Raw genomic sequence first — 26,077 nt, forward strand, 5'->3', positions numbered from 1 at the left:
TTTAAAGACTTTATTTTTTAAAACTATGTATTTGTTTATATAACTGTATATATCACCTTTTTTGTCTCTTTCAAGCCTACGTATATTTTACACACATTGTAAACTATTACATCTGAATCTGTCTTATTATGAATCTATTGCTTTAAACTGCAGCAGCTGTGGCTGCTGGCTCCACCCACCTCAGCTTCCCAACATGGCGGTGGTTTACCACCAGCTCTGGGAGCTTTTGTAGGTCTATGCTTTTAGCCAAGCAGCGTGTAGCCCAGAAACTTCTTTTTTTTGTTTTGTATTAGCAAAGTCTAAATCCACCATGCATCTTAATGTGCCACTTGCAGAGGCCTCATTCCCGCCATACTGCGGGTCGAGTGTGCACGCTAGGAACCCACCATTAGCTCAAACCGGCAGCTGCCGCTCATTTGAGAGACAGTTAGGAACTGTTTTTAGCTCCGTTTTAGAATCTTTTTTCTCAGTTTTTAGGTGGAAACTCTTGCCAACACGTTGGACGCCATTTGTAGCTAGAGTTTTCCTGCCTGGCCCACAGTCAAGACAATTCTCTCTCACCTGCCAGTCCCACAGCCGCTGAGACCCAGCCAAATAAACACAGAGACTTATATTGGTTACAAACTGTATGGCCGTGGCAGGCTTCTTGCTAACTTTTCTTACAGCTTAAATTAACCCGTTTCTATTAATCTATACCTTGCCACGTGGCTCGTGGCTTACTGGCATCTTCACATGCTGTTTGTCATTGTGGCAGCTGGCAGCTCAGCCTTCCACTTCCCAGCTTTATTCTCCTCCTTGTCCCACCTATACTTCTGCCTAGCCACTGGCCAATCAGTGATTTATTTACTGACCAATCAGCAACACACTTGACATACAGACCATCCCACAGCAGGAACCTTATTTTCCTAACTATAAGGTATATCCCAGGAAAGTTGTGGTAGTTAATATAAAATGTAAGCAATTCCTGGCCTGGCATAGAGTAGTTAAATGATAGCTTTTATGATCTTTTGTGATTGTTATTACTATGAAAATAGGTAAATCTTAAGTCTAAAATTTTATATAATTTTTGGAAGTTTAGTGTTTTGCTTTTTATTTCTTTTTTTTCTTTTGATTATGTGTTTTAAGTATTTTGCCTACATGTATGTATGTATACCACATATGTGCCTGATGCCTGAGGAGTTCAGAAGAGGGGATTAGGTTCCCTAAAAGTGAGCCACAATGTGGGTGCTGGGATCTGAACCTGTGCCCTTTGTAAGACCAGTAAGTTCTCTTAACTACTAAGAAGTTTCTCCAACCCAGAGTGTTATCCAGTGTTTAAGCTTGTGAGATATCTTCTGGTATCTTCTTCCTGAGAGCTTAGATTACAGGCATGCACCACCATTTTAAATCTGTTTTAGATTTATTTGTTTTTATTTTTATGTGTATGAATATTTGCCTGCATGTATATATGTGCACAGCACATGTGCCTGGTACCTGAGGAAGCTAGAAGAGGGCATGTGAGCTGCTATGTGGGTGTTGGGAACAAAACCTGAATTCTCTACAAGAGCAACAAGTCATCTCTCCAGCCCCATGCACCACCATTTAAAGTATCTTTTTGTTTTTGTTCTTGAAAACTAGGTCACACTATGTATCCCAGGCCATGTTGAAAATTGCTGTATAGCCCAGTCTGGCCTCAAACTCATAATTCTTACCTCCCATTGGTTTATTGCCATATCCAGTTTTAAAACTCCACCTTTATAATTTTGGATAGGCGTGTTACTTGGTTCTGTTTATAGGCCTTTAATTTTTTTTTAACTCCCCCCTCCCACCATACATATATGCTTGTGGATGTGTGTGCAGCAGGACAGAGGAAAACTTGAGAGAGTTGATTCTCTCCTCCCACCATGTGGGTCCCAGGGAATGAACTCTGGTCATCAGGTTTGGTGGCAGGTACCTTTCCATGCTAAACTGTCTTGAAGCCTACCTCCCCATTGTGGCTCCTCACTCCCATTTCTTAATTATTTTACATCTTTCTTTACTTTTATTGTATGAATGTTCGCCGTGTGTGTGTGTGTGTGTGTGTGTGTGTGTGTGTGTGTGTGTGTGTCTGTCTGTGTCTGTGTATCTGTGTGTCCTTGTGGAGGTTAGAAGAGGGCATTAGATCTTCTGGAAGAGTAGTTGCAGATGGCTGTGAGCCACTGTGTGGGTGCTGGAAATCAAACTCTGGTACTTGTAAGAGTAGCCGGTGTTCTTAACCACTGAGCAATTTCTCTAGCCCCCAACTCGGCAAGTTCTTAAATGTTTCCTTTGTGCCAGGTGCTGACTGGAACCTTACTGACCTGTCCTGAGGCCTAGAGTCCTGTGAGAGAGGTGTTTAGACAGCCCCAGTGAATCTTTTCAGAATATGAAGTCTGTCAGTTTTGGAGAAAGTTAATTTTTTTTTAAGATTAATTTCTTTTATGTGTATATAAATGTTTTGCTGTGTGTATTTCTGTGTACCATATGCATGCAGTGCCAAAGAGGCCAGAAGAGGCTGTTGGAAATCCCCTGGAACTGGATGGTTGTGTGCAGCCATGTGGGTGCTAGGAATTGAATCCTTCGGAAGAGCAGCCAGTATTCTTTAATTGCTGAGCCAACTCTCCAGCCTGAGATAGTTTGATTATTAGGCCACATTGATCTTTAATGCCCCTTGATAAGCTTTCCAAGGCGTGCCTGTGTTTGTGTTTGTGTGTTTTACTTTATTTTTGGAGGCAGAATCATGCTATGTAACCCTGGCTGACCTGGAACTCAATGTGTATCCTTGGCTGACAGGAAACGTAATGGTAGACCAGGCTGTCCTTGAACTGCTGAGCTCCTCCTGCCCCTTGAATACTAGATTATAGATGTGTGTCGTCATGTCTGGCTGTTTGTTCTACATTTTTTATTATGTTTTCCTTTTTCTCTGAGATGTATGCTAATTTTGCAGTGCTGGGCATTAAACTCAGGGCTTTGGACATGCTAGGCAAGCACTTTACCATTGCCCAGTCTCCAGTCCCTTTTGATTTTAAGACCTGCCTTAGTCTGATTTCTATTGCAGTAGTAATACTCAGGTGTGTGCCACAATTTTTTTTTTTAAAGATTTACTTATTTATTTATTATGTATACAGTGCTCTGCCTGCATGCCAGAAGAGGGCGCTAGATCTCACTACAGATGGTTGTGAGCCACCATGTGGTTGCTGGGAATTGAACTCAGGACCCCTGGAAGAACAGCTAGTGCTCTTAACCGCTGAGCCATCTCTCCAGCCCGTGTACCACAATTTATTTGGCTCTTGTTTTGGCCTGGGAAGTTCAAGAGCATGGTACCAGCATCTGTGTAGGCTTTTATTTAGGCTGCACCATCCCATGGTAGAAGGCAAGAGGGAGAGAGCAAGGGGAAGAAGGAGGGGCTTAATCTTGCTTTTATAATGACCCACATTAGTGATGATTAACCACATCCCTGGTTAATGGCATTAATCTGTTTATGAGAGCAGAGCCCTCTTTACTTAATCACCTCTTGTGACTGTTGTGCTGGGGAAATTTCCAGCACATGAACTTTGGAGGATGTATTCAAACTGTTGCAAGCAGGATATATTTACTTCCAAATGTCACTGAAGAACCCAACAAAATCTCTCAGTTTTCCTTGTAGTAATAGTCTCTTGTGTTCTCTTTGAAAAAAATGACCCAACTCTGATAACCATATTTTTCTGTTAGCTATTCTTTTTTTTCAAATTAAAATAATCTTCCTGGGGGCGGGGAGCAGTTTAGTTGATCTCACAACTCTTGAGTAGTTGTGTCTTTCTTGATGATACTGGTTTGCAGAAGAAGTTAGTGCTTTATTTTATTTCCTATTTCATATACACATATACACAGTATTTTCTGATTTGTCAAATACAGCATTCTTAAAAAAGGGTGCTGTTTCTCCTTTTGTGATACATGCTGCTGGCAGTGAAGAATAGACTTGCTGCTGGTGTAGTAGTTGTTACTGATGTGAATGTTGTCACAGTGTCAGCAGTAGTCCCCCTTATTGTATGGTTTGTACAAGTGCTGACATACAGTAGAAGGCAAATAATACTTTAACATTACTATGGTGGAAATTGTGGTGATATTGTGTTCCCCAAAATATTGTGCACCCTAATAAACTTACCTGGGGTCAGAGAACAGAACAGCCACTAGATACAGAGGCCAGAAAATGGTGGCGCACGTGCCTTTAATCCTATCACTTGGGAGGCAGAGATCCATGTGGATCTCTGTGAGTTTAAAGCCATACTGGAAACAGCCAGGCATGCCTTTAATCCCAGGAGTGATGGCAGAAAGCAGAAAGGTATATAAGGCGTGAGGACCAGAAACTAGGATGGTTAAGCTTTTAGGCTTTTGAGCAGCAGTTCAGCTGAGATTCATTCTGGATGAGGACTCAGAGGCTTCCAGTCTGAGGAATTGGCAAGGTGAGTTGGCAAGTGACTGTGGCTTGTTCTGCTTCTTTGATCTTCCAGCATTCACCCTAATACCTGGCTTCAGGTTTGTTTTTATTAATAAGGTCTTCTAACCATTTGTACTACAGTAAATAGTTTTGACATTACCAATATTCAGTGTTAAAATTTACACATTTACCTGAATTTTAATTTTGTTGGCCCCCTCTTTTTGAGACAGGGTCACATGTATTCTAGGCTAGCCTTGAGCTTCTGAACCTTGTGTTTCCACTTTCTGAGTGCCAGGATTTCATGTATGCTTTAGTTACTGTGTGATGCTAGGAATTGAACCCAGAGTTTCATACATGTAAGGTAAGCCGAAGGCACTCTACCAACTAAGCTGTATCTCTAGCCTCATACACTGAATTCTTTAAAATGATTTAAAATTTGTTTGAATGGTAATACACATATTGTTGGTGTTTAAATTTTGTTGTTGTTGCTAGGGATTGAACCCAGGGCCTTACACAAGCTAAGCATGCTCTTATCACAGGTTACAACCTGTAGTCTTCATTGAAGGTTTTTAGGGCTAAGTAGGTACAGATTTGTGGAAGTTATGACCAGTTACAATTCCTTTAAAAATAGTCTCCAGCACTATTCAACAGAACTTGTGCTATGATGGACTATCCTTCAGTCACTATTGACCAGTACAGTATACACAGTTATACACAGTATGTCTATTGAGCTTGGAGATGTGGCTAGTGTGATTAAGGAACTTTTATTTATTTACTTAATAGGTTCAAGCTTGTCTGGACCTTGTTGTGTGGCCTGGGTTGGCCTCAAACTTACAGCAATCTTCTTGTATCTACCTCTCAAGTGCTAAGATGTTGGAGGGAATATGTTAATCACACTTTATTTTTAAATGTTAAAAAAATGGCTGGAGCTCCGGGTGGTGGTGGTGGTGGTGGTGGTGGTGGTGGTGGTGGTGGTGCACACCTTTAATCCCAGCATTCAGGAGGCAGAGGCAGGAGGATCTCTGTGAGTTCAAGGCCAGCCTGGTCAGTATTTAAAAACATAAGTTGTTTAAAGCACTGTTTGTTCATAATGGCAAAAAACTTGAAACTACCTGTTTTATTATAAACATTATATAACTTTAAAAAACCATGGGTTGGAGCTCGAGAGATAGTTCAGTGATTAAGAGCACTGTTGCTCTTGCAGAGGACCCAGGTTCAGTTTCTAGCACTTACTCACATGGTGGCTTACAAACATCTGTAACTCCAGTTCCAGAAGATCTAACTCTTCTGTCCTCTTTCAGGCATGCCTATGATACGCATACATACATGCAGGCAAAGCATTCATACACAAAAAATAAAATAATTAAATCTAAAACTTTTTTTAAAGGATTAAAAACAAAATTCTGGCTTAATTGTATATGTTAGAAATTCGTCCATTCAGCTGTACTGAATGTTTTAAAATAGAGGATAGAATGGAGTCGCATGTAACCCAGGATATTCTCCAACTTGCTGTGTAGCTGAGGATGACCTTGAACTTCTGATCATCTGCCTCTGTCTCTCCAGTGCTGGGGATTGCAGCGTGTTCCATTGTGTCGTTTATGAGGCACCAAGGATAGAACAGGGCACATTCCGGGTTAGGCATCCCCAGACTTAGAGAGTAATTGTAGTCTGTGGGAATTAATAGCTAGTCCCCCCTTCCCATTTCATATAGGTGAACATAAAAAGAGGTATAGAGGGACACTTTGTAAATTTTTAACACGTCAGGTGAGAGTAATCATTGACTTACTGAAAATTATTATGTTGTGGATATGATGAACATGGTGACAGTTGTATTTCCAGAGGAGAAAGCTAGAGATGAAATTGAGTTAGGTAAAAGAAGCTGTGAGTTGCAGATGTCTAATCATATGGTCTTTTTCTACTTGTAACCTCTAGCACAGTGTATAGACTGAGACAGTTGCTTGCCCCCCACCCCAGGTTTTTTTTTTTTGTTGTTGTTGGACAGAGCCTTATGTAGCTTAAACTGGCCTCCAACTCACTGTGTAGCTGAGGCTGACTTTGACCTCTTGATCCTTCCACTGCCCTGAGAAGCCATAAGAGAGTGTCTAATTCTGCCGAACTGGAGTCACAGGCAGTTGGGTGCTGGGAATCAAACTTGGGTCTGCTACAAGAGCAGGATGTGCTTCTAATTGCTGAGCCATCCTAGCTTTGCAAATTGGATTTCTACAAATATTAGTATTTTGGAGATAGAATCTGACTACATAGTGCAGACTAACTATCCTTGAATACATTTCTTCCTTTGCTTTTGTAGTGTACATGCACTACCATATCTAGTTTAGGAATTTTGTTATATTTAGATATGAGTTAAAAGAATTCAGACTATTGAAAGGATATAAGAAGACTCTTTAAGAGTTAGCAGTAGTTGAGAAAATGCCTAGGTGAAGGGTCGTAAAGTGGAAGCAGTTTCACGTGATTGGCTTTTTCAGTGTGATTAACCAGTAAACTTTCAAAACAGTGGTGCCTTTATCAGTTGTTCCCTGCTTTGAGGTAGGTGTATTTAATTGATTTAGAATGATAAACAAAGTAATACTATAGAAAATAAAATCAAGTTTGTAATTTGGGGCAGTGTGGGTGGGTCCTTTTTCCCAAGCTCCCTTTCCCAGGCCATTTAGAAATTAGTTTTCATTTCCTCTGTGCCCTTTTGCCACTGCATACTTTGAGCAGAGTTCTATCCACAGGGACTTGGTAGAGACAGCACTTGGAGTTTACAGTTCAGTAAGCCATGGATATTCTGGGGGAAAATTAGGAAGGGAGAAACAGAAAAGTTTGGATCATAATAGTAGTACCAGATAGTACTAATCATGGAGGAAAAATGAACTGGTTTCAAGAGAAGGCAATCTAGAGAGGAGCTTGGCCAAGTAGAGTCGGCTTCAGATCCCAAGTTTACAAATTCAGAGCTGTTTCCCAAAGGTCAGGAGGCTTGTAGGGATTTGAATTGGCTAGGTGGGGTTTGAAATGATGCCCTTGGGTGTGTGGTGGTGCCCGCAGAGCAGACTGATCTCTATGAGTTTGAGGCCAGCCTGTCTACAGAGTAAGTTCCTCAGGGCAGCCAAGTCTACATAATGAGATCCTATCTTCACCCCCTCCCCCCCAAAAAAAATAAAAGAAAGGAAAAAAAAAAAAAAGATGGGAAGACTATTCTCATTCCAGCACCCAGCTCTAGCTTTAGAAGACTGTTCAGAGATAAGGCGTAATTTCCATTTCAACTAATTTATAATTCAGAGGAACTATGTAAGACGGTCCCTCCAGAACTTAGAAGTCCATTAAACTTGCTCTATTAAATTGATTGGGAAGGAGCAATGTGGGGTCTGGAACTCAGAGTTGAATAAGGTGCTTAGTGCTTAAGTTAGATTTCCTCTTTTAATTCATAAGGAAAAGGAACAGAGCACTCCTCTGTTTGTACTCTTGAGAATTAAATTGCTTGGATTGTTCTTAGAGTTCTCTAGAAGTGTTTGCACCAGGACATAATTCTAGGGAACCATGTTATAATTAGTAGCTGGGTTCAAGCTTTGGGGCATTTGATGTTTGTGAGGTTTTGCAGTACCTATAGTCAGGATGATCAAATGCACTGGAACAGGAATTTCCTGCTCATTAATTTGTTCCCTAGATGCTCCCTATGTCCAGGGGGCTTCTCTTACAGTTTAAAGACTACTGTCTGGCCGGGCGGTGGTGGCGCACGCCTTTAATCCCAGCACTCGGGAGGCAGAGCCAGGCAGATCTCTGTGAGTTCGAGGCCAGCCTGGGCTACCAAGTGAGTTCCAGGAAAGGCGCAAAGCTACACAGAGAAACCCGGTCTCGAAAAACCAAAAAAAAAAAAAAAAGGCTACTGTCTGGAGCTGCATCCATACCCAACCCCAGGGGTTCTGTTTTTATCTTCTGTATTAATAGCACATGGGAAGTTTGGTGCTTTGACAATCTGTATGGTCATATGTGATGACCTTGTAATAAGTTAAAGAGGAAAATAAATTGGAACAGATTTTTGTAATTTTCATAGATACCAAGTAATTTCATTTGTAGTCAGAATCTACTTGCCTTATAAATCCATTCTAGTTCAAACCTTGACTTGCTTTAGAAATTTAGATCCACTTTGTGGTAGTCAGAGATCCCTTTAAAGTTCATTTGAAAGCTTTAGGGTAGGTAGAGTTTGAAATAGCAGTTTAAAAAGACCTAAGATTAAAAAAAAAAATAGTAATAACATGCCTTTAATCCCAGCACTTGGGAGGCAGAGGCAGGTGGATCTCTGTGAGTTCAAGGCCAGCCTGGTCTACATAATGAATTCCAGGACAGCCAGGTTTGTGTAGAGACCTGTCTGAGAAAACAAAACAAGCGTGTGTGTGGTTACCTGTGGAGGCCAGAAGAGGGCATCAGATCCCCTGAAATAGGAGTTACAGACAGTTGTGAGCCACCGTGTGGGTGCTGGGAACTGAACCTGTGTCCTCTGCAAGAACAGCAAGTGTTCTTAAGCACTGAGTCATCTCTCCAGCCTCTAAATGTTTTGTATGACAAAAAAAAATCTTTACTTGATGCAGTCCATGTAGCACTGTTTGGTAACCAGGTGGTTTGACATGCTTGTACAAAACATACTGAACTGACTATGGCAGTAAGGTAGTAACAGGGCTGATTGGTATGTAGAATACTTGTTTTAACAGTTTTCTTGGTCTTACCTAATTACTTAATTTGGGATGTACCGTGAGTTAGTTTATTTATTTATTTATTTATTTGTTTATTGAAACAGGATTTCTCTGTATAGCTTTGCACCTTTTCCTGGAACTCGTTTTGTAGACCAGGCTGGCCTCGAACTCATAGAGATCCGCCTGCTTCTGCCTCCCGAGTGCTGGGATTAAAAGCATGCGCCACCACTGCCCGGCTCGTACTGTGAGTTTAATTGGTTCTAATGTACATACCCTTTGTGAAGCTCTTAACAGTATGCATTATTATTATTATTATTATTATTATTATTATTATTATTATTTTTGGTTTTTCGAGACAGGGTTTCTCTGTGTAGCTTTGCGCCTTTCCTGGAACTCACTTGGTAGCCCAGGCTGGCTTCGAACTCACAGAGATCTGCCTGGCTCTGCCTCCCGAGTGCTGGGATTAAAGGCGTGCGCCACCATCGCCCGGCAACAGTATGCATTATTTAGAAGAAAACATGCTGGCTGGATGTGTTCATACACATTTGTAATGTCAGTACTCAGGAGGCAGAGTTTGAGTCTAGCCTGGACTACATGGTCAGTCCTTGTTTCAAAAAGCAAAAGAAATGATAATCTTAGGAAATCTAGCACAGAATTTTCATATTTTGTATTTAAAAAAAAAAGAGTTGTTTTAGAAAATAAAAAGTTCTTTTAGAAAGTTTGGGAGATGGTTCAGTGGTTAAAGTTTTTGCCATGCAAGCATGAGGACTGGAGTTTGGATCCTCAGAACCCATATAAATGCCAGGTGGGAGTGGTAGTTTGCCTGTACTTCTGGCCTCAGATGAGTCTGGCTAGGGAGACAGCAATACTGGTGACCTCTGGGTTTGATTGAAAGACTCTGCTGCAATAAATAAGGTGGAAAATAAAAATCAAGGATGATTGCTAATACCATCTTTGGGCCTCCACATGCACAGGCACCCATGTATCCTCACACATGCACACATGCAAGTTCAAGTGCACACACCACAGGAAAATTGAAAAAGGAAATAAAAAACCTCTTTTCATTAAGGGAGTTTTTGTTGTGGTCCGGCCCCCCAACAGGGTTTCCCTGTGTAGCTTTGGAGTCTGTCTTGGAACTCACTCTGTAGACAAGGCTGGCCTTGAACTCACAGAGATCTGCCTGCTTCTGCTTCACAGTTCTGGGATTAAAGGCATGTGCCCGGCTCATTAAGGGAGTTTTAATAGATTTACACGGTGTATCATTTTGTGTACCTGTTAAAAGGAAAAGGGGCTGGAGAAATGACTCAGTTGGTAAAGCACTTACCATGTAAGCATTGGGGCCCAGGTTTGATCCCCTAAAACCATCATCTAAAACCTGGGTACAGTGGCACATGACTATGATTTAAGCACTGAGGAGGCAGAAACAGGAGGATCCCTGAGCCTTGCTGGCCAGCTGATCTAACCAACTCGCCAGCTCTAGCTTCAGGAAGAGACCTTGTCCCCGAAAGTAAGGTAGAGAGTGATTGAAGAATGTACCTGATAGCCACCCATGATCTTCACATACACACGTGTAAGAAGACAGTAGTCTCCCACTCTTCTTTTTCCTAGCTGTGTGATAGTAGTGATTCACTTAGAATGACTACTATGTATTAGACAGAGTGTCTGTTGTAATCCAGGTTGACCCTGAACTCATATCCTCTTGCCTTAGTCCCCAAGTGTTGGGATTACAAGTGTGTTAGGATTACAAATGTTCTGGAACTACAGGTGTGTACATGCCTGGTTCCACTATTATCAGTTTAAAATTTAGCCATTTGGTGCTTGTGACAACTTTAAAAACAATATAAGCAGTTTAGTCTTTAAAATTTTTTAGGCATATTTGGTATACACTTATATGTGTCCTGAATACACTTGTGTGTTCTATGTGCACATGTATGCATATGAGTATGAAGGCCAGAGGTGAATGAATGCTTGGTGTCTTAGCTGTTTTTCACTTTATTTTTTTGAGACTGAACCTGTAGCTTACTGGTTTGGATTGACTGGCTGCCCAGCAAGTCTCAGGGATCTTCCTGTCTCTGTACTTTTAAAACATGTCTATTTAGCAAAACAATAGTAATAGGTTCCTCCCTAGGGCTTAGGATGTTCTGGGCCATGGGCTTCTGACCAAGTTCATAGTACTAGGCATGGATTCCTTTCTTTGAGCAAATCTAGTCAGAAAGTGGCTAGTTACTCCACTACTTTCTTGCCACTATTGTACTAGTGAGCACATTAACCTGGCAGCTTGGCATTACACGCTGGGTAACTCCATTGATGCTTTCCTCCTGCACAGCGCCTTCCGGCACTGTGAACGTCTCAGGTCAGTTCCACCTTGGTTTTCTTAGGTCCTACAACCAAAGTGTGTTGTGACTTTAGTAATAGGGTGTTACCATCTTGTTCGGGTAGGTAACCAAGAGCAGTGGCAATGACCTCTCTTATTTTGGGGGCCTCCCTGACCACTGATATTTTCGTTTAATAACCCATTTCTTCTGGGGAAACACTGTCTACTCACTCAGGGTTATCTGTGTTCAAAACCCCTTCCCCCTTTTCAAAATTGCACTTTTAAATTAGTTTACAGAGTAGTGGGTTTCTATAAGCATTTTCATGCATCCTTTGTTTGGGTCACCACCTTCCACTCTTGTCTTCATCCCATTAAACTTACTATTTGCTCATCATTGTTGCCGCCGCCGCCGCCGCCGCCGCCGCCGTCTTTTTGGAGACAGTTTCTCCTACCATAACGCTGGTTGTTCTGGAACTCGCTGTGTAGTCCAGACTGGCCTAGAACTGTCAGAAATTCACCTGCCTCTGCCTCCTGAGTGCTTGGATTAAAGATGTTTGCCACTGTGCCCAATGTTTATTTATTATTTTTTTTAACGAGACTCCCCCCCCCCCCCCTTTTCTGTCACTCAGTTGATATGCTCCATATCACAAGTATCTGGGGCTTGAGGTATAAGCCACTGAGCCTGGTCATTCTTTAACCCTGTTGAACACTTTAAGGCAGCTATGTGTAACCATTTGGATTGTGCAGTTTCAAGCATAAGCAGTAAACCATAAAACCTCAACTTGTGTTTGCTTTCTCTCTTCCCTACTTCCTGCCTCCCTCCCCTTTTCCCTCTTTCCCTTCCTGCTTACTCCATCTTCTTTCCTTTTTCTTTCTTTTTTTCTATTTCCTATAAAGAATTTGGATTTACCTCTCCAATGACAGTCACTTCACTATCTACTGTCCCAGCGCTGTTTTGCTTCCTTTGTGTTATCATAAAATCATTTTGAAGGCATTTTTAGTGGTAGTTAGAACCAAAATTGGGCCTCACTTTGTAGACCAGGCTGGCCTCGAACTCACAGAGATCCGCCTGCCCCTGCCTCCCGAGTGCTGGGATTAAAGGTATTCGCCACCACCGCCCAGCTTCTTAGGGGATTATAAGCAGATCATACATTGTCTAGCTCTGTGTTCTGACCTGGTATTCTTCACTTTTTCTTGACATTGTTTGACAAAGATGTTGTTTCTATTTAACAGGTTTTTCCACATACAAAAATCTTTTTAAAAATACGGAGAATGGCAGCAGAAACCCAGACACTAAATTTTGGGCCTGAATGGTGAGTTCAGTCTTGTCTTATTTGGGATTAAATGACATAATCCACTAGTATGATGTTTACAGATGCTGGGTAGTATATAAATATACATATTTCTGAGATTTTGTTTCATGTGTATAATTTTAAAATGTGACTAGCTTATAGTAACTTATATTTGGAAAAGGCTAGCAATCTCTAATTGAATTTTATCGTGGTTTGGTTAGGTATTGATAATGAAGCTAAAACTATAGTTCCACCACCCTAGAAAATTGTCTATTTTTGAGCCTTTGTGTATGTATCTAAACAATTTTACATAACTATTATAGTAATACTTTAATATCTATATTTTCTGCAATTGATATACTTATTTAAAAATAGTTTTAGTGGAAGCATTTGAAATATTTTTATTGATGTACTAAGCAGGTGGTCCAGAATTAATACTGGCTATTAGCAGTAGCCCATCTAGAGCTGAGTCAGCGTTTGCCATAATAACAATTAATTGACCTTTGAGTCTCTTACAGATATGTTTGGACCCTGAATATGGAATTCTCATGGAATTTTGAGATCCATCACATTATAGTGTGACTTTCCCCCTCTTCTTTCCCCCCCAAAGTTGGTGATTGAAGATCCTCTCTTCAGTGACGTGAATAATGATAGTTAATTTTCCATTCATACTTGGAACAGACCCCTTTGGTAATGTCAAAGGCAGTACCTAAGGAGGAATTGGAGTAACATCAGCGTTCATTATGTTTAGGTGGTGGTTTGTAAGACTTCTGTAGAGTTCCTTGTTTGAGGAGTCTTACGAACTTAATCAATCACATGCACGTCTTTGGATATGTAATTCCTAGGTATTCTTAATCTTCATAGTTAGCATTTGGAGACTGAAGGAGAAAGCATCTGAAGTTCTGAGAATTGACATACTGCGTATAGATTGAGTTTATTTTGAAAATGTTGATCTAAACAATGTTACATCTGTTTCAGTTATTTTATATTTAAAAAATAATTTTCTTTTTACTAAATTACTGTTTCTCGAAAAATCAGAAATTACAAGCAAGGAAAAGGTATAATTACCTTAATTTGATCCTTAGTACCCACTGTAAATATCTTGGTGTATCTTTCCAAGTGGTTTAATGTATCTTATTTGTGTATATGTATATTTATTTTCACAAAATGGGATCATACTGTGCATTCAATCTTGTAACCTTAAAAAAACAAAAACAAAAGCAAACTAAACCAAACAAACCTTTTTCAATAAATGCTTTTTTGGTTCTATTAAATAGTTTCATTGTATGGATGTACTATCATTTAACTAATTCTCTAGATGTAGCATGTAGAGGCTGTTCTCAGCTGTTAGTATTATAAAAGCATTTTAACATTTTTATAGCTAAATCTTTATTCACACCATATTAACTCCTTTAAGCAGATGGGTTTAAATTCATGTAGTTCACTTTGTAAACCATTGTGTGTGCAGCTGTTATGCCATTATTAATTACTTTTCGTTTGTACTTACATATCCTCACATGTTTTTCTTTGTAAAATTATGATTACAGTCATTAAGTCATTTAAAGGATTTTTTTTCTTATAGCATCTTGCTAATAATACGTAGTAAAAAAGAAACCAGAAAATTTAGCCAAAACCAAAGAATTCAAAACAAACCAACCAAACTGGTGATATTCTTGAGTTTTTTTAAACATCTTACAGCACTGGTTTGCACGTGGAATCCTGTTGGAGTGTAAGTAAAGTTTTTGTGAATAAAATTTTATTGGAAGACAGCCATGGTCTTTTGTTTCATGTTACCTTGATGCTTTTGTGCTACTCTGTCAGGGATGAGTAGTTCTAATTCGAGGCTGCCTAGTTCTTAGTTCTCCTTGGCCCTTTTCAGAAAGTTTGCTGCTTTATGATATCATCAAATCATTTGTAGGTATCTCTTTGCCATTGGCTCAGTCTGTCAGTGGTGTCTTACATGTCCTCTTTATTGTACCCTGAAGTGTTAAATGGTGTTTAATTTGAACTGAGGTAACTTTAGCAAATGGTGGTCATCAGTCCTATCCTTAAACAGAAACTTCGAGTTGTTATCTAGGCTAATCCTGTAGCATTGGTATTTAGAAGCTTTACTAAGAAGTGGAAAGCTAAGTAGGCACAGCCTTACTTGTACCATCCATCAGTTCTTTTCAGCCAAGATAGTTGAGGTCCTTAAACAACTGAAATAATCCTGTACTAGAAAGCTGCCGTGTCATTGGAGACTTTTGGCATAGTTTCTTCATGTAAAATGTTCATTACGAATCTTTTTTCATTTTTGTTTTTTGAGACCGGGTTTCTCTGTGTAGTCTTGGCTGTCCTGGAACTCACTCTGTAGAACAGGCTGGCCTTGAACTCACAGAGATAGGCCTACCTCTTTCTCCTGAGTGCTGAGATTAAAGGAGTGCGCCACCACCGCCCGGCTGGCCTGCCTGCCCACCTGCCCTCTCTCTCTCCACTTCCTCCCTCCCTCCCTTTTTTTCCCCTTAGGAATCTTGAGGTGAGGAACTGTGTTCTGAATAGTTGAAAATCAAGGATCGGAGTGATTATGTTGAGTCATTTTGTAACTCAGAATCATATAGAAACATTTAATGATTTTTTTTTATAAAGAAGCCATCAATTATGTAATGAGTAATGGAAAATAGAATTCTTAATAAGAGATACATAAAATGAATTTCTTTTTCTTTTAAACGCTTTTTATCTTAGTTTTTAAACATATACTTGTAATTGAATTTTTCTTCTCTCATTCCTCCCTCCAGTCCTTATCTGGGGCAGTTGTGTTGATAGGAGAACATTGAAAATTGTCCGGAAGGACTGCACCTGTATAGCCTTAAGCCAACAGAATCATTAGGTTGTAGATGGTTTATTAGAGTAAAGAAATGCATTACAGATTCACCAAAATAGTATAAAAGGATATATCAGAATTAGTAAAGAAAATAATTTCTAGGTGTAAAAAAATACTGTTTTAAATGCGTTTCTTCAAATGTTACCAATTTAGACTTTCTGACTGTACAGCTTGTCCTCTCTCCTTCTTACTCCCTAACTCCTTTAGTGTCTATATCAAAATGTGATATGCTAAATACTTTTTGCTCATAACGTAGCCTCTAGCTCTCACTAGACTGTGAGCTCCATCGTGAGCAGGCATTTGGTCTGGATTGTTTTGTAGCTTGTTATTGCTGTAGCTCTAGTGCCTGGCTCGGAGGCACTCAGTAAATGTCTATTAAATGAATGAATGAACTGCTGGAAAGTAAAGTTGTTTTCAGTGTTTTGTCATTGTAAATGATATATGTACACTTCTGAATGATTTTGTTTATATTCTGATCATTGTTTATATTCTAATCATTGGATTAACTCCCTTGAAGTAGAATTATTAAAAGTTTCATTTTTAACTTAAGGTTTAGATGACACTGTACAGATTGACCATCAAGATAGTGTGAACTTAATTCATTTCCTCTGTGTGTTTATATTGTCTTTGACAAAGCACTTTTTTTATGTTGTTTATTTTTTTGAATTTTTCTGTGTAGTTCTGGCTGTCCTGGAACTTACTCTATAGACCAGGCTAGCCTAAAACTCATAGAGAACTGCCTGCCTCTGCCTCCTGAGAGTGCTTAAAGTAGTATCTTGATAACTTGTTTTGGTGTTAAATACTTCTGATTTAGATTAGGTCTTTTAGAGTTTTTTGTTGTTATTGTTGGTTCTATTTACAAGAAAATGGAGTAAACAGTATGGAAAAAAATAGAAAAAGTCTAAATTACCCATAGTCCTATCACTCAAAGAGTCTGTGGGTTTATGTCCTACCATTTTTTTTTCTTTTTTCTTTGCAAATATAAATTTCAAGACATCTAAAAATCAAATTTTACTTGAGAAAAATTTAAGGACCAGAAATCTACTCAGATAATTTCAGATGACTTTATTTTTTTTTTTAATTATTATTATTATTTTTTTTTTGGTTTTTCAAGACAGGGTTTCTCTGTGTAGCTTTGCGCCTTTCCTGGAACTCACTTGGTAGCCCAGGCTGGCCTCGAACTCACAGAGATCTGCCTGCCTCTGCCTCCCGAGTGCTGGGATTAAAGGCGTGCGCCACCACCACCCGGCTCAGATGACTTTATTATAGGGAGAAAAATTATAGACACCTTGCTTTCTGGAGAAGACACACAGAAGCTCTCCTGGGTTTTCCTTTGTCTCATTTTTGTGCTCTCAAGGAAGTCTCAGGTCTTTGCTTACAAAAGAAAGGGAGAGCCCCCCCCCCACTTTGTTTATATTCTGTTAAAATAGTTAAGTATTTTGAGGTATGTCTCTTTTTCTCAATGTGGTTGCCTTAGGAAAGAACTAAAAAGATTTGTCCAATCTTTTGAGTTAGGGCACCGGAGTTCTTAGTTAGGCATTCCATAAAGTTTTGTTGAATAAAGGCATTCAAGCTTCATTGGCAAATGTGGTTAGGGGCATGAGAATGTAAACCTGAAGCTGCTAGATGACTGTCCATACTCTGAGAACAATACAAGTTATGACAGATGACATGCGTTACTTTTTCTAGTTCTCAGAAAGGGTTAAAGGGACAGTGAGTGAGCTGCTATCCAAAGGAGCTGTACTTTAGAAGAGAATATTTGTTTAAAAACCAAACCAAACCAAACCCAGTTTTCAGTTGTGTGCTGCAGCCCACCCTCCAGCCCGGGATCTTTCTGGCTGTGCGATACCTTCTGCCTCCCTTTCCTGTTAACCTCTCCTGTCCCTAGTGTCTTCCTTCTTCCCCATTCCTGGTAAAGGTTCAGAAAACTATCTTAACTACTTCTGCCTGCAGAAGGGGCATGTTTAAAGACAAGGATGCAAGAGATTGCAGATTTAAGAAATAAACTTCATGACATTTGCCCTTAATGTGAAATGTGGGAGAGGGAGAGGTGAGCTTGACTTGTTAAGTGGTTTTTTTTTTTTTTTTTTTTTTTTGTTTTTGTTTTTGTTTTTGTTTTTCGAGACAGGGTTTCTCTGTGTAGCTTTACGCCTTTCCTGGAACTCACTTGGTAGTCCAGGCTGGCCTCGAACTCACAGGGATCCGCCTGGCTCTGCCTCCTGAGTGCTGGGATTAAAGGCGAGTGCCACCACCGCCCGGCGACTTGTTAAGTTTGTTTGGCCATTGTGTACCAACAAAGAACCGGAGAGTTTTAGTCACATTTGCATTTGGAATGAGAAATGTGGAAGATAGAATAAGAGTAGTTACAGTGTTTAAGATGCTTACAAAAATAAAAATGTGTGAAAAATGATTAGAGATGGCGTGAGAAATTTAGAATTAAGTAAGATATTATAACTGGGTATAGAAGATGGGAGAAAGGGAAGTGTGAGCCCAGAGAGTGGAGATGATAAAGAGGTGGGGATTTAAAAGCTGATGATGAGTAAGCTTGTTGGGCATGGTGGACCCTAGACATATATATGGTTGTATACGAAGACCCACCTCTATGAGGGAGGTCAGAGCATGACTAGAAGAAAACGCAAAGCTTAGGCAGCAGTTTTTGATTCCCAGACTATCACACAAATATGGGCGTTCCAAATTGCTTTATAAGTTGAAGTGTGGATTTTGAACGGTAGTAGAAAGTTAGGAGAATATTTTTGTGGGGCTTTGGTGGGGGGGTCCTGCTTCTGGTCCCTGTCAGTTACTATGTATGGTAGGACTGGCCTCTTGTAGGCTGGGGAGGTGAAGGCCACGGGATTAGAACATTTCTCTTGTTTTTTTGCAGTGTTAAGGCGGTTGATGAACTTTGTAGAGCAATGCAGTGTTGAGAAGCTGGGTTGGTTGGGTTTTGAAGTTACAGCGAATTAAGGAAATGGAGAAACTTCTAGAATGAAGACAGATTAATAGTACAGAGCTAGAAGTGTAGTCCTGATAGATGTTTATAGATATTTATAGAGACTAGTGAAGAACACAGGAAATAAGATTTCTAGAAAAGAGAATTGTATGGAAGAGACAAAGGTGGGCTTTGGGAAGGGAGACTTTCCACGCATCTGGGTAAGGGGGACTTGGAGTTGACTATTGAGTCAGGTCACAATGGCTATTCCTGCTCAGTAAACTATGCTTCTGTCTCTTCACAGATACTAGAGAGGAAGCTCTGATCGTGTCAGAGTTAGTGGATATGGTGCCTTTAAGAGGTGTTGGTCCTCTTTGGGAAGCCATTGGGGTGCATTGGAAGGGACAGAGTGGCAAATGAATTTGAAAACTTGTTATGAGGAGCTGTTTAAGAAATTAGGGCTACTAGGCTATAAGTTTCTGGTAAGACGTGGTGGTTCAAGCAGTCACTAGGGTTTTCACATGAAATGGCTTAGGTGTGCCCTCTAGTGTTAGAATCTATTGGGAAGCATATTGGCTTAGTATGATGTGGAAGATATTTAAAAGTAATTCCTAATATTTTAAAATTAATGCCTGGTGATTAAACTGGCTATTTAAAATAAAAATTTGGGATCTCATTAGTTATAGCATAGTTATTTTAGTCATAAAAATGCTAAATTGAATCTTGAATCTTAGTGCTGTGGTGACTGGTCAGATAGATTAGACCAGTCTCCAGCTTCATTCCCCCCCCCCCCCCCCATCCCTGGGTTAGGGATGGAACCCAGGGCCTTTTGTATGCTTAGCCAGTGCTCTATCACTGAGCTTCACACTTCTTATATTTTATATAGTGGTTCTTATGAAGCTTTAGTTGGATCAAATGAACTAACATGTATACATTTCCAGCTTCATTTTTTTCTGTGTATGTATATGCATGTGTGTGAATGAACATGTTTATGTAGATGAAGAGTGTACATAGAGAGCAGAGGTCAACATAGACGGTCTTTTCCCTTTGCACTACAGCTTTTTGTTTATTTATTTTTTTGAGACAGGTTCTCTCATTGAATCTGGAACTCTTTGGTGGACTAGACAGGCTAGCCAATAAGGCAGCTTCTCCCACTTCCTCCATCCTTCTGTGTTCACCTCTCCTGAGTTGGGATTGCAGGCAGTTGTCACCACACCTGTCCTTTTTAAACACGGGTGACAGGGGATCTGAACTCATGCCTTGTACTTCCCTGCAAGTTCTTTCCCCACTGAGCCATATTCCCAGCAGACAGAACCCGACTTTTGAGAGTCTAATGGGAAATAGTTTCTTGAAGGTCTTTCATCTGTGGTTGGCTTACTCCTTTGAAGAGTGTTTTTCTGTCTTTCATTTGTCTTTTGGGCATTGAACCATGTGTCTGTCAAGAAGAAATTGAAAGGAAACAAAGACCAATTTAGTAGTTGTGAGCACTCCTGCTACTTCCTTTGTAGAAATGGGGGATTCTGGGACTGATGCAAAAAATTATATAAGATAACCCTGGAACACTTTGGCACAAAATAGAAAATAAGCTGTTAAAAAGACTTATTAATAGGGGCATATCCAAAGAGCTCAGCAGGAGCCATTTGAAAGATGAGAGAGTGGGAACATTGTTAAAGGTAGTTTAACTGAATTTAAATACATCAAGAAGTAATTCGTTACTGTTGGATATTATTTTGAAAATAAGAGACAAGTTTTTTCTTTCTTCCTTTCCTGTGTAAACTGTAACATTGAGTCATTGTATTAAATAGTGTAAGAGATGCTTTTCTCTTTGCAAAAACACTACAAGAAAAGAGAAGGTGTGATAGAATAGAACCACACGGCAACAACTGTAGTGAAGTTAGGTATCTAAGCATGGGTCACCAGTCCATGCCAGCAGTTCAGAAAACCAAGTAGGCATTGTGTGTGTCATGATAGAATAATATACTACCACAGGGGAGGAATTGCCAAAACAATACAACACATCTTATCAGGTTATATCCATTTACCAATGAAGTAAGACCAGCAAATTTAGACTTAAAAAAAAATCTTTTTTTGTGATAATTTACATATAAATTAATAGCCAAAAAATTCTATCAAAGTAGCATCAAAGGCTTAGTGGCATGGTACAGAGAGCCAGGTTGGACATGGATTGCTTATTTTGAGCTTGAGTGATTGGTACATTTGAATTTGTTTTGTCTTAATACTTCCTTATATGTTCAGAATTGTCTTATGTTTTTAAACAGGATGAGAAGATAGAAACATTGAAAAAGAACCATTCTCACTGTACTTTACTAGTTTCTATTTTTTTCTTATTTTTTCAGTATTTTCTTAATATTTTCAGTATTACTTCTGCATGTAAACATGTTTTTATGTTTACTATGCATGTGCCATTTTTGAATACTAGGCAAATATTTATTCTGCTTAACTGGTCTTCATGTTAATTTTTAATGCACAACTGTTTAGAGGATATAGTTTAAGATATCTGTTGAATTTTCTTTTAGCATATGCCAGGTGAATTAAAGTAACTTGGTCTGTTTCAGCCTTGGTATCTGTTACTGTACAGAACTTTGGGTAGCCCCAAACTATCAGCTGTGTAATAAGAATCAACCAACCAACCTATCTACTTTTCTTCATTCTGTGTGGGTTTTTTTTTCCTTTCTTTTTTCTTTCTTTTTTTTTTTTTTGAGACAGGATTTCTCTGTGTAGTCCTGACTCCTCTGTAATTTGATTTGTAGATCAGGCTGGCCTTGAATTTACAGAGATCTCCTTCCTTGTTGGCCTTTCAGGTGCTGGGATTAAAAGCCTGCGCCACCATGACTAGCTAGTAGGAGCTTATTTTTTCTAGTTTTGCTGATTATCCTTTTCTGGCCCTGAATCTTTCTCTTTTCATAACATTATTTTGGGCTGGGGAACAGCTCAGTAAAGAACCTACTTAGCTGTTGGTGTTAAAACAGCTCTGGGTTTGACCCAGGCACTGCCTAAAATGGGCCTACTTGCAGACCTGCATTTAGGAGGTGAAGGCAGGAGGATTGGAAATTCAATGTCATCCTTGGCCACATAGTGGTGAGTTCAAGCCAGCCTGAGCTGTTTGAGACATTGTCTCAAAAACAAACAGAAAACCAAAAAAACCAAACCTCAAACAGTTATTAGTTTGGTAGTACTGAGATTCAAACCTTGGAGTTATGCTAATCCTTCAAGAGACATTTTTAAATTACTTTTTAAGTTTCTGTATTTAGCCTTCTTTTTTATGTTCCATACTTTATTAAATATTTTAGCTATTACCAAGTAGCCAAAGAGCTTTTAAATACTTAGCTGTATCAGAATCATTCTTGGAAGTGGCTATTGCAATTTATAATTCTTACCCCCCTCTGTATCTCTCTTTTCAGTCTTGGCTGTCAGTCAGAAAGTACAAAAACAGTTTCATTCATTCATACGCCTTATAATCCTTTACAAAATATTTTTAATTTTGTATATGTGTACATGCTTTGGATCTTCTGAAGCTTGTTACAGGCCCTTGTGAGCTGCTTCATATAGGTGTTGGGAACCAAACTCAAGTACTTGGCATGAGCAGTGTGTACTCTTAACCACTGAAATCTCTCTCTAAAAAGTGTCGTCGTCCCCCTGCCACCCCCCCCCCCCCCCAGACAGAGGTTCTTTGTGTAGCCCTAATTGTCTTAGAACTCACTTTGTAGTTCAGGCTGGCCTTGAATTTAAGAGATCCAGGTATCTCTACCTCCAGAGTACTGGGATTGAAGGCGTGTGCCACCCTTCCCGGCTTACTCCAAAAATTTAAAAAAAAAAAAATTGTGTTTGTGTGTGTGTTTGTGTGTGTGTTTGTGTGTGTGTTTGTGTGTCCACATGTGGGGTTTGGCACGTGCAGAGGTCAGAGGACAGTTTCAGAGTTGGTTCTCTTTTCACCTTTATGTGAGTTCCAGAGATTGAGTGCTTGTCTGCAGACTTTGGAGCAAATGCCATTTTGCTGGCCTGTGACTTGAGATCTTTGAGCCCTGTTTGAATGTTTCTATTGTTTCACACCCTCACCGATACTTGTTATTAAACTTAGTAATTTTGTGTGTGTCTAATATTACCTAGTTTTGTATTTTGGTAAAAAAATATCTTCCTTCCAAATTTGAAGCTTCTTAGAGGTAACCATGGCATATTTCAGGTGTTGGAATTGCTGAGTTATCACTAACTGTCTAGCCAGCACTGAGTGAACTTCTCAGTGTGCTGTGGCAGAGGCTTGTATTAAACACAAACATCTTTGCAGCTTAAGATAGTGAAGTTTTTGCTTTGCTTAAGAACAGCAGTGATATTTTATGCTGTATTATATAAAAAGTGTATAGTGTCAGAATATCTGTCTCTTCATCTTGTATTCTATTCTCGGTTTGTCCTGTTTTAGGCTCCGTGCTCTGTCCAGTGGTGGGAGCGTCACATCCCCTCCTCTTTCTCCGGCCCTGCCAAAGTATAAGTTAGCAGATTATCGTTATGGCAGAGAAGAGATGTTAGCACTTTTCCTTAAAGACTACAAGGTAAGAAAACACAAAAAGTGTTGAGAATTGTAGATGAGACAAGTATGGACAGTGATACCTGTCTGTGTCTGAAGGACTCCTGCTTCTTTCCATCTTACCCCTGTCCTGCATTGAAACACACAGTGCTTCATAGTGGTTGAGGGATGCACTGTCCTTAGAGAAGACCCATGATGTCATTATGGGAACAGGTGACTTTGTGGCAGCAGAATAGTCAGCACTGTGGATGTCTCCTCCTCTCTCCCTTGTCCCCTTGCTTCCCAGTCAAGAGTCCAGGATTGAGGGAGGACCAGCTCTCCTCTTCCTGCCCTCTTTAAATAGAAAGGTTAGTGGAGAGAAATCTTGAAATTTAACACTTGCTTCACTTCAAAAAGGACCAAGATGAAACAGTGTAGGGTTTTCTTATTTGACCAGGGAAGATAGATAGTATCTTTTGTTTTTCTCAATATACTTTGTGTTTTTAATTTATTAATGGATGGGGAATCTAAACTTTAGTTGCTAAGGACAGACACAATTGCTTTGAAATTTCCTTAGCATCTGCTTTAAGTGAAATGTGAAGATTTTTATTTCTCCACTCTGTACTTTGGAATACTAGGCTTGCTATCAAGTTCAAAGGAAGTGGTTTCATGGGTGGAGACAGTGAGTGACTGGAGTGTTTTATTTTATTTTTTGAGACAGGGTCTTGCTATATAGCCTTGGATAGCCTAAAGGTCCCTGTGTAGATCAGGCTGACCTGAAACTCAGAGATCTGCTTGCCTCTGCCTCCCTCTGTTAAGATTAAAGGCATGTACCATCATGCCTGGCTGTGACTGGAGTTTTTATGTAAGTACTGCATAGTGGAAGTTAATTGTAATTGAATAAGCTTTAATGTATTTATAATAATCATTGCTAGAAATTAGTGTCTTGTGTTTATCTTCTTGTAGTTGGAGAAATAACAATCTTATGGCCTTGTGTTTATCACACAGATACCTTTTGACCTTCTGGAGAAAGAATTCCTGCCTATCCTACAGGAGGAGCCCCTGCCACCATTGGCTCTAGTACCCTTTACAGAAGAAGAACAGGTTTGTACTTAGCTCTGAGCCTCAGGTCCAACTCTTGTTTCTCTTGCTACGGTATGGATCTGGAAAGTCATCGTTAAGGATACCCTAAGGATCGCTCTACATCAGCACAGGTTAAACATCTTTACTGATGCTTGGCATGTTTAGGGCTTTGAGTTGCCAAGGTTTTGTTTTGTTTTTTTTTTTTTTTTTTGAGACAGGGTTTCTCTGTGTAGCTTTGCGCCTTTCCTGGAACTCACTTGGTAGTCCAGGCTGGCCTCGAACTCACAGAGATCCGCCTGGCTCTGCCTCCCAAGTGCTGGGATTAAAGGTGTGCACCACCACGAGTTGCCAAGTTTTGCTTTAGATTCTGAAGCTGTTGAGTATTATTGCAGAGGTCAGGAAATCTTACTAGATTTTTTTTTTTTTTTAATTAAAAAATTATTTAATTTTTATATGAGTGTTTTGCCTTTCATGTATGTCTGTGTACCACATGTGTGCCTGGACCCCAAAGAGGCCAGAAGAGTACTTCAGAGTTACAGATGGTTGTGAGCCACCATGTTGATACTGGGAATTAGACCCTTGTCTTCTGGAAAAGAGCCAGTGCTCTAAACTGCTAACCTGTCTCTGCATCCATGTTTGTAGATTTTTTTTTTTTTTTTTTTTTTGGTTTTTTCGAGACAGGGTTTCTCTGTGTAGCTTTGCGCCTTTCCTGGAACTCGCTTTGGAGACCAGGCTGGCCTCGAACTCACAGAGATCCGCCTGGCTCTGCCTCCTGAGTGCTGGGATTAAAGGCGTGCGCCACCACCGCCCGGCAGCATGTTTGTAGATTTTTTAAGGAAAATGGGAACTATCCCTTATAAAATACTCAAGTTGAGGGGAGATGTCATCATCCCCCAAGAAGGAGGAGAAGATCATCTTTTTTAGAAAAGCATACTTTTTCACAGGTGATTGCCTACCTGAATTCTTGCCAGTGAATTCATTTAACCACTAGAGAAAAAAATTGAAATCTTCAGCCTAGAACATACCTGAAACCTTTCTGTCAGCACTGAACTTGGGTTGCCTTTTTATAAGTGTGGTGGTAATGTAAGAAAGGAAGATTTTTTGGTCTAGAAAGTGGCAGTTTTATGTAGTGACTTTAGTTGTATATAGATGAAAGATTGATTTCAAAGAGTTTATAGATACTGCACTACAATGGAGAAATGAGATTTTGGAAATCTGTATTTCATGTTAAATGAAGAATCTCAGCTTTTTTTTTTTTTTTTTTTTTTTTGAGGTATAGTGTCTCTTGTAGCCCAGACTGGCTTTGAAATTGAAATGTAGCCAGGAAGACCTTGAATTCTCTATCCTCCTGTTTCTACCTCTTGAGTGCTGGGATTATAGGCAATATGTCTGGTTTTATGCATTGCTGAGGATTGTACTCAGGGCTTTGTGCATGATAAGCAAGTGTTCTACCAGCTGAGCTGTGTCTCCAGCCATTTGACTCCTTTTGAAAAATAGCTTTGTGACATAAATCCCATCATAAAATTGACTTTTTAAAGTTTTGAGACAAGGTCTCATGTAGCCTAGCCTAATGTGGCCTTGAACTCGTAGCTGAGGATAACTTTGAACTTCTGATCCCGCCTCCACCTCTCAAGTGTTGGGGTTATGGATATGCATCACCACTTTCAGTCAAGTCCATCATTTTGTGTGTGCAAATACACATGCATGTGGGCTGGAGAGATGGCTCAGAGGTTAAGAGCACTGGCAGCTCTTCCAAAGGTCCTGAGTTCAATTCCCAGCAACCACATGGTGGCTCACAACCATCTGTAATGAGATCTGGTGCCCTCTTCTGGCCTGCAGGGATACATGCAGACAGAGCACTGTATGCATAATAAATAAACAAATCTTAAAAAAAAAAAAAAAAAAAAAAAAATACACATGCATGTGTAGGTGTATGTGGAGGCCAGAGAACAAACCCCGTTGTCATTCCTCAGGTGCT

The 26,077-nt window shown here is 39.8% G+C and overlaps 1 protein-coding gene across 2 annotated transcripts in view; it reads left to right on the forward strand.

Moving 5' to 3' along the window:
• Positions 1 to 26,077, forward strand: part of Gigyf2 (GRB10 interacting GYF protein 2) — a 128,645-nt gene that overhangs the window by 12,605 nt on the left and 89,963 nt on the right. For both annotated transcript variants that reach the window (XM_059278434.1, XM_059278435.1), the window contains exons 3-5: positions 12,650 to 12,729; positions 22,933 to 23,062; positions 24,025 to 24,120. In XM_059278434.1, the coding sequence (XP_059134417.1) occupies positions 12,689 to 12,729; positions 22,933 to 23,062; positions 24,025 to 24,120 (267 nt within the window). In that variant the 5' untranslated portion in view covers positions 12,650 to 12,688. The remainder of the gene's footprint in view (positions 1 to 12,649; positions 12,730 to 22,932; positions 23,063 to 24,024; positions 24,121 to 26,077) is intronic.

Source organism: Peromyscus eremicus, chromosome 13 (assembly GCF_949786415.1).
Source record: "Peromyscus eremicus chromosome 13, PerEre_H2_v1, whole genome shotgun sequence".
Classification (NCBI taxonomy): Eukaryota; Metazoa; Chordata; class Mammalia; order Rodentia; family Cricetidae; genus Peromyscus; species Peromyscus eremicus.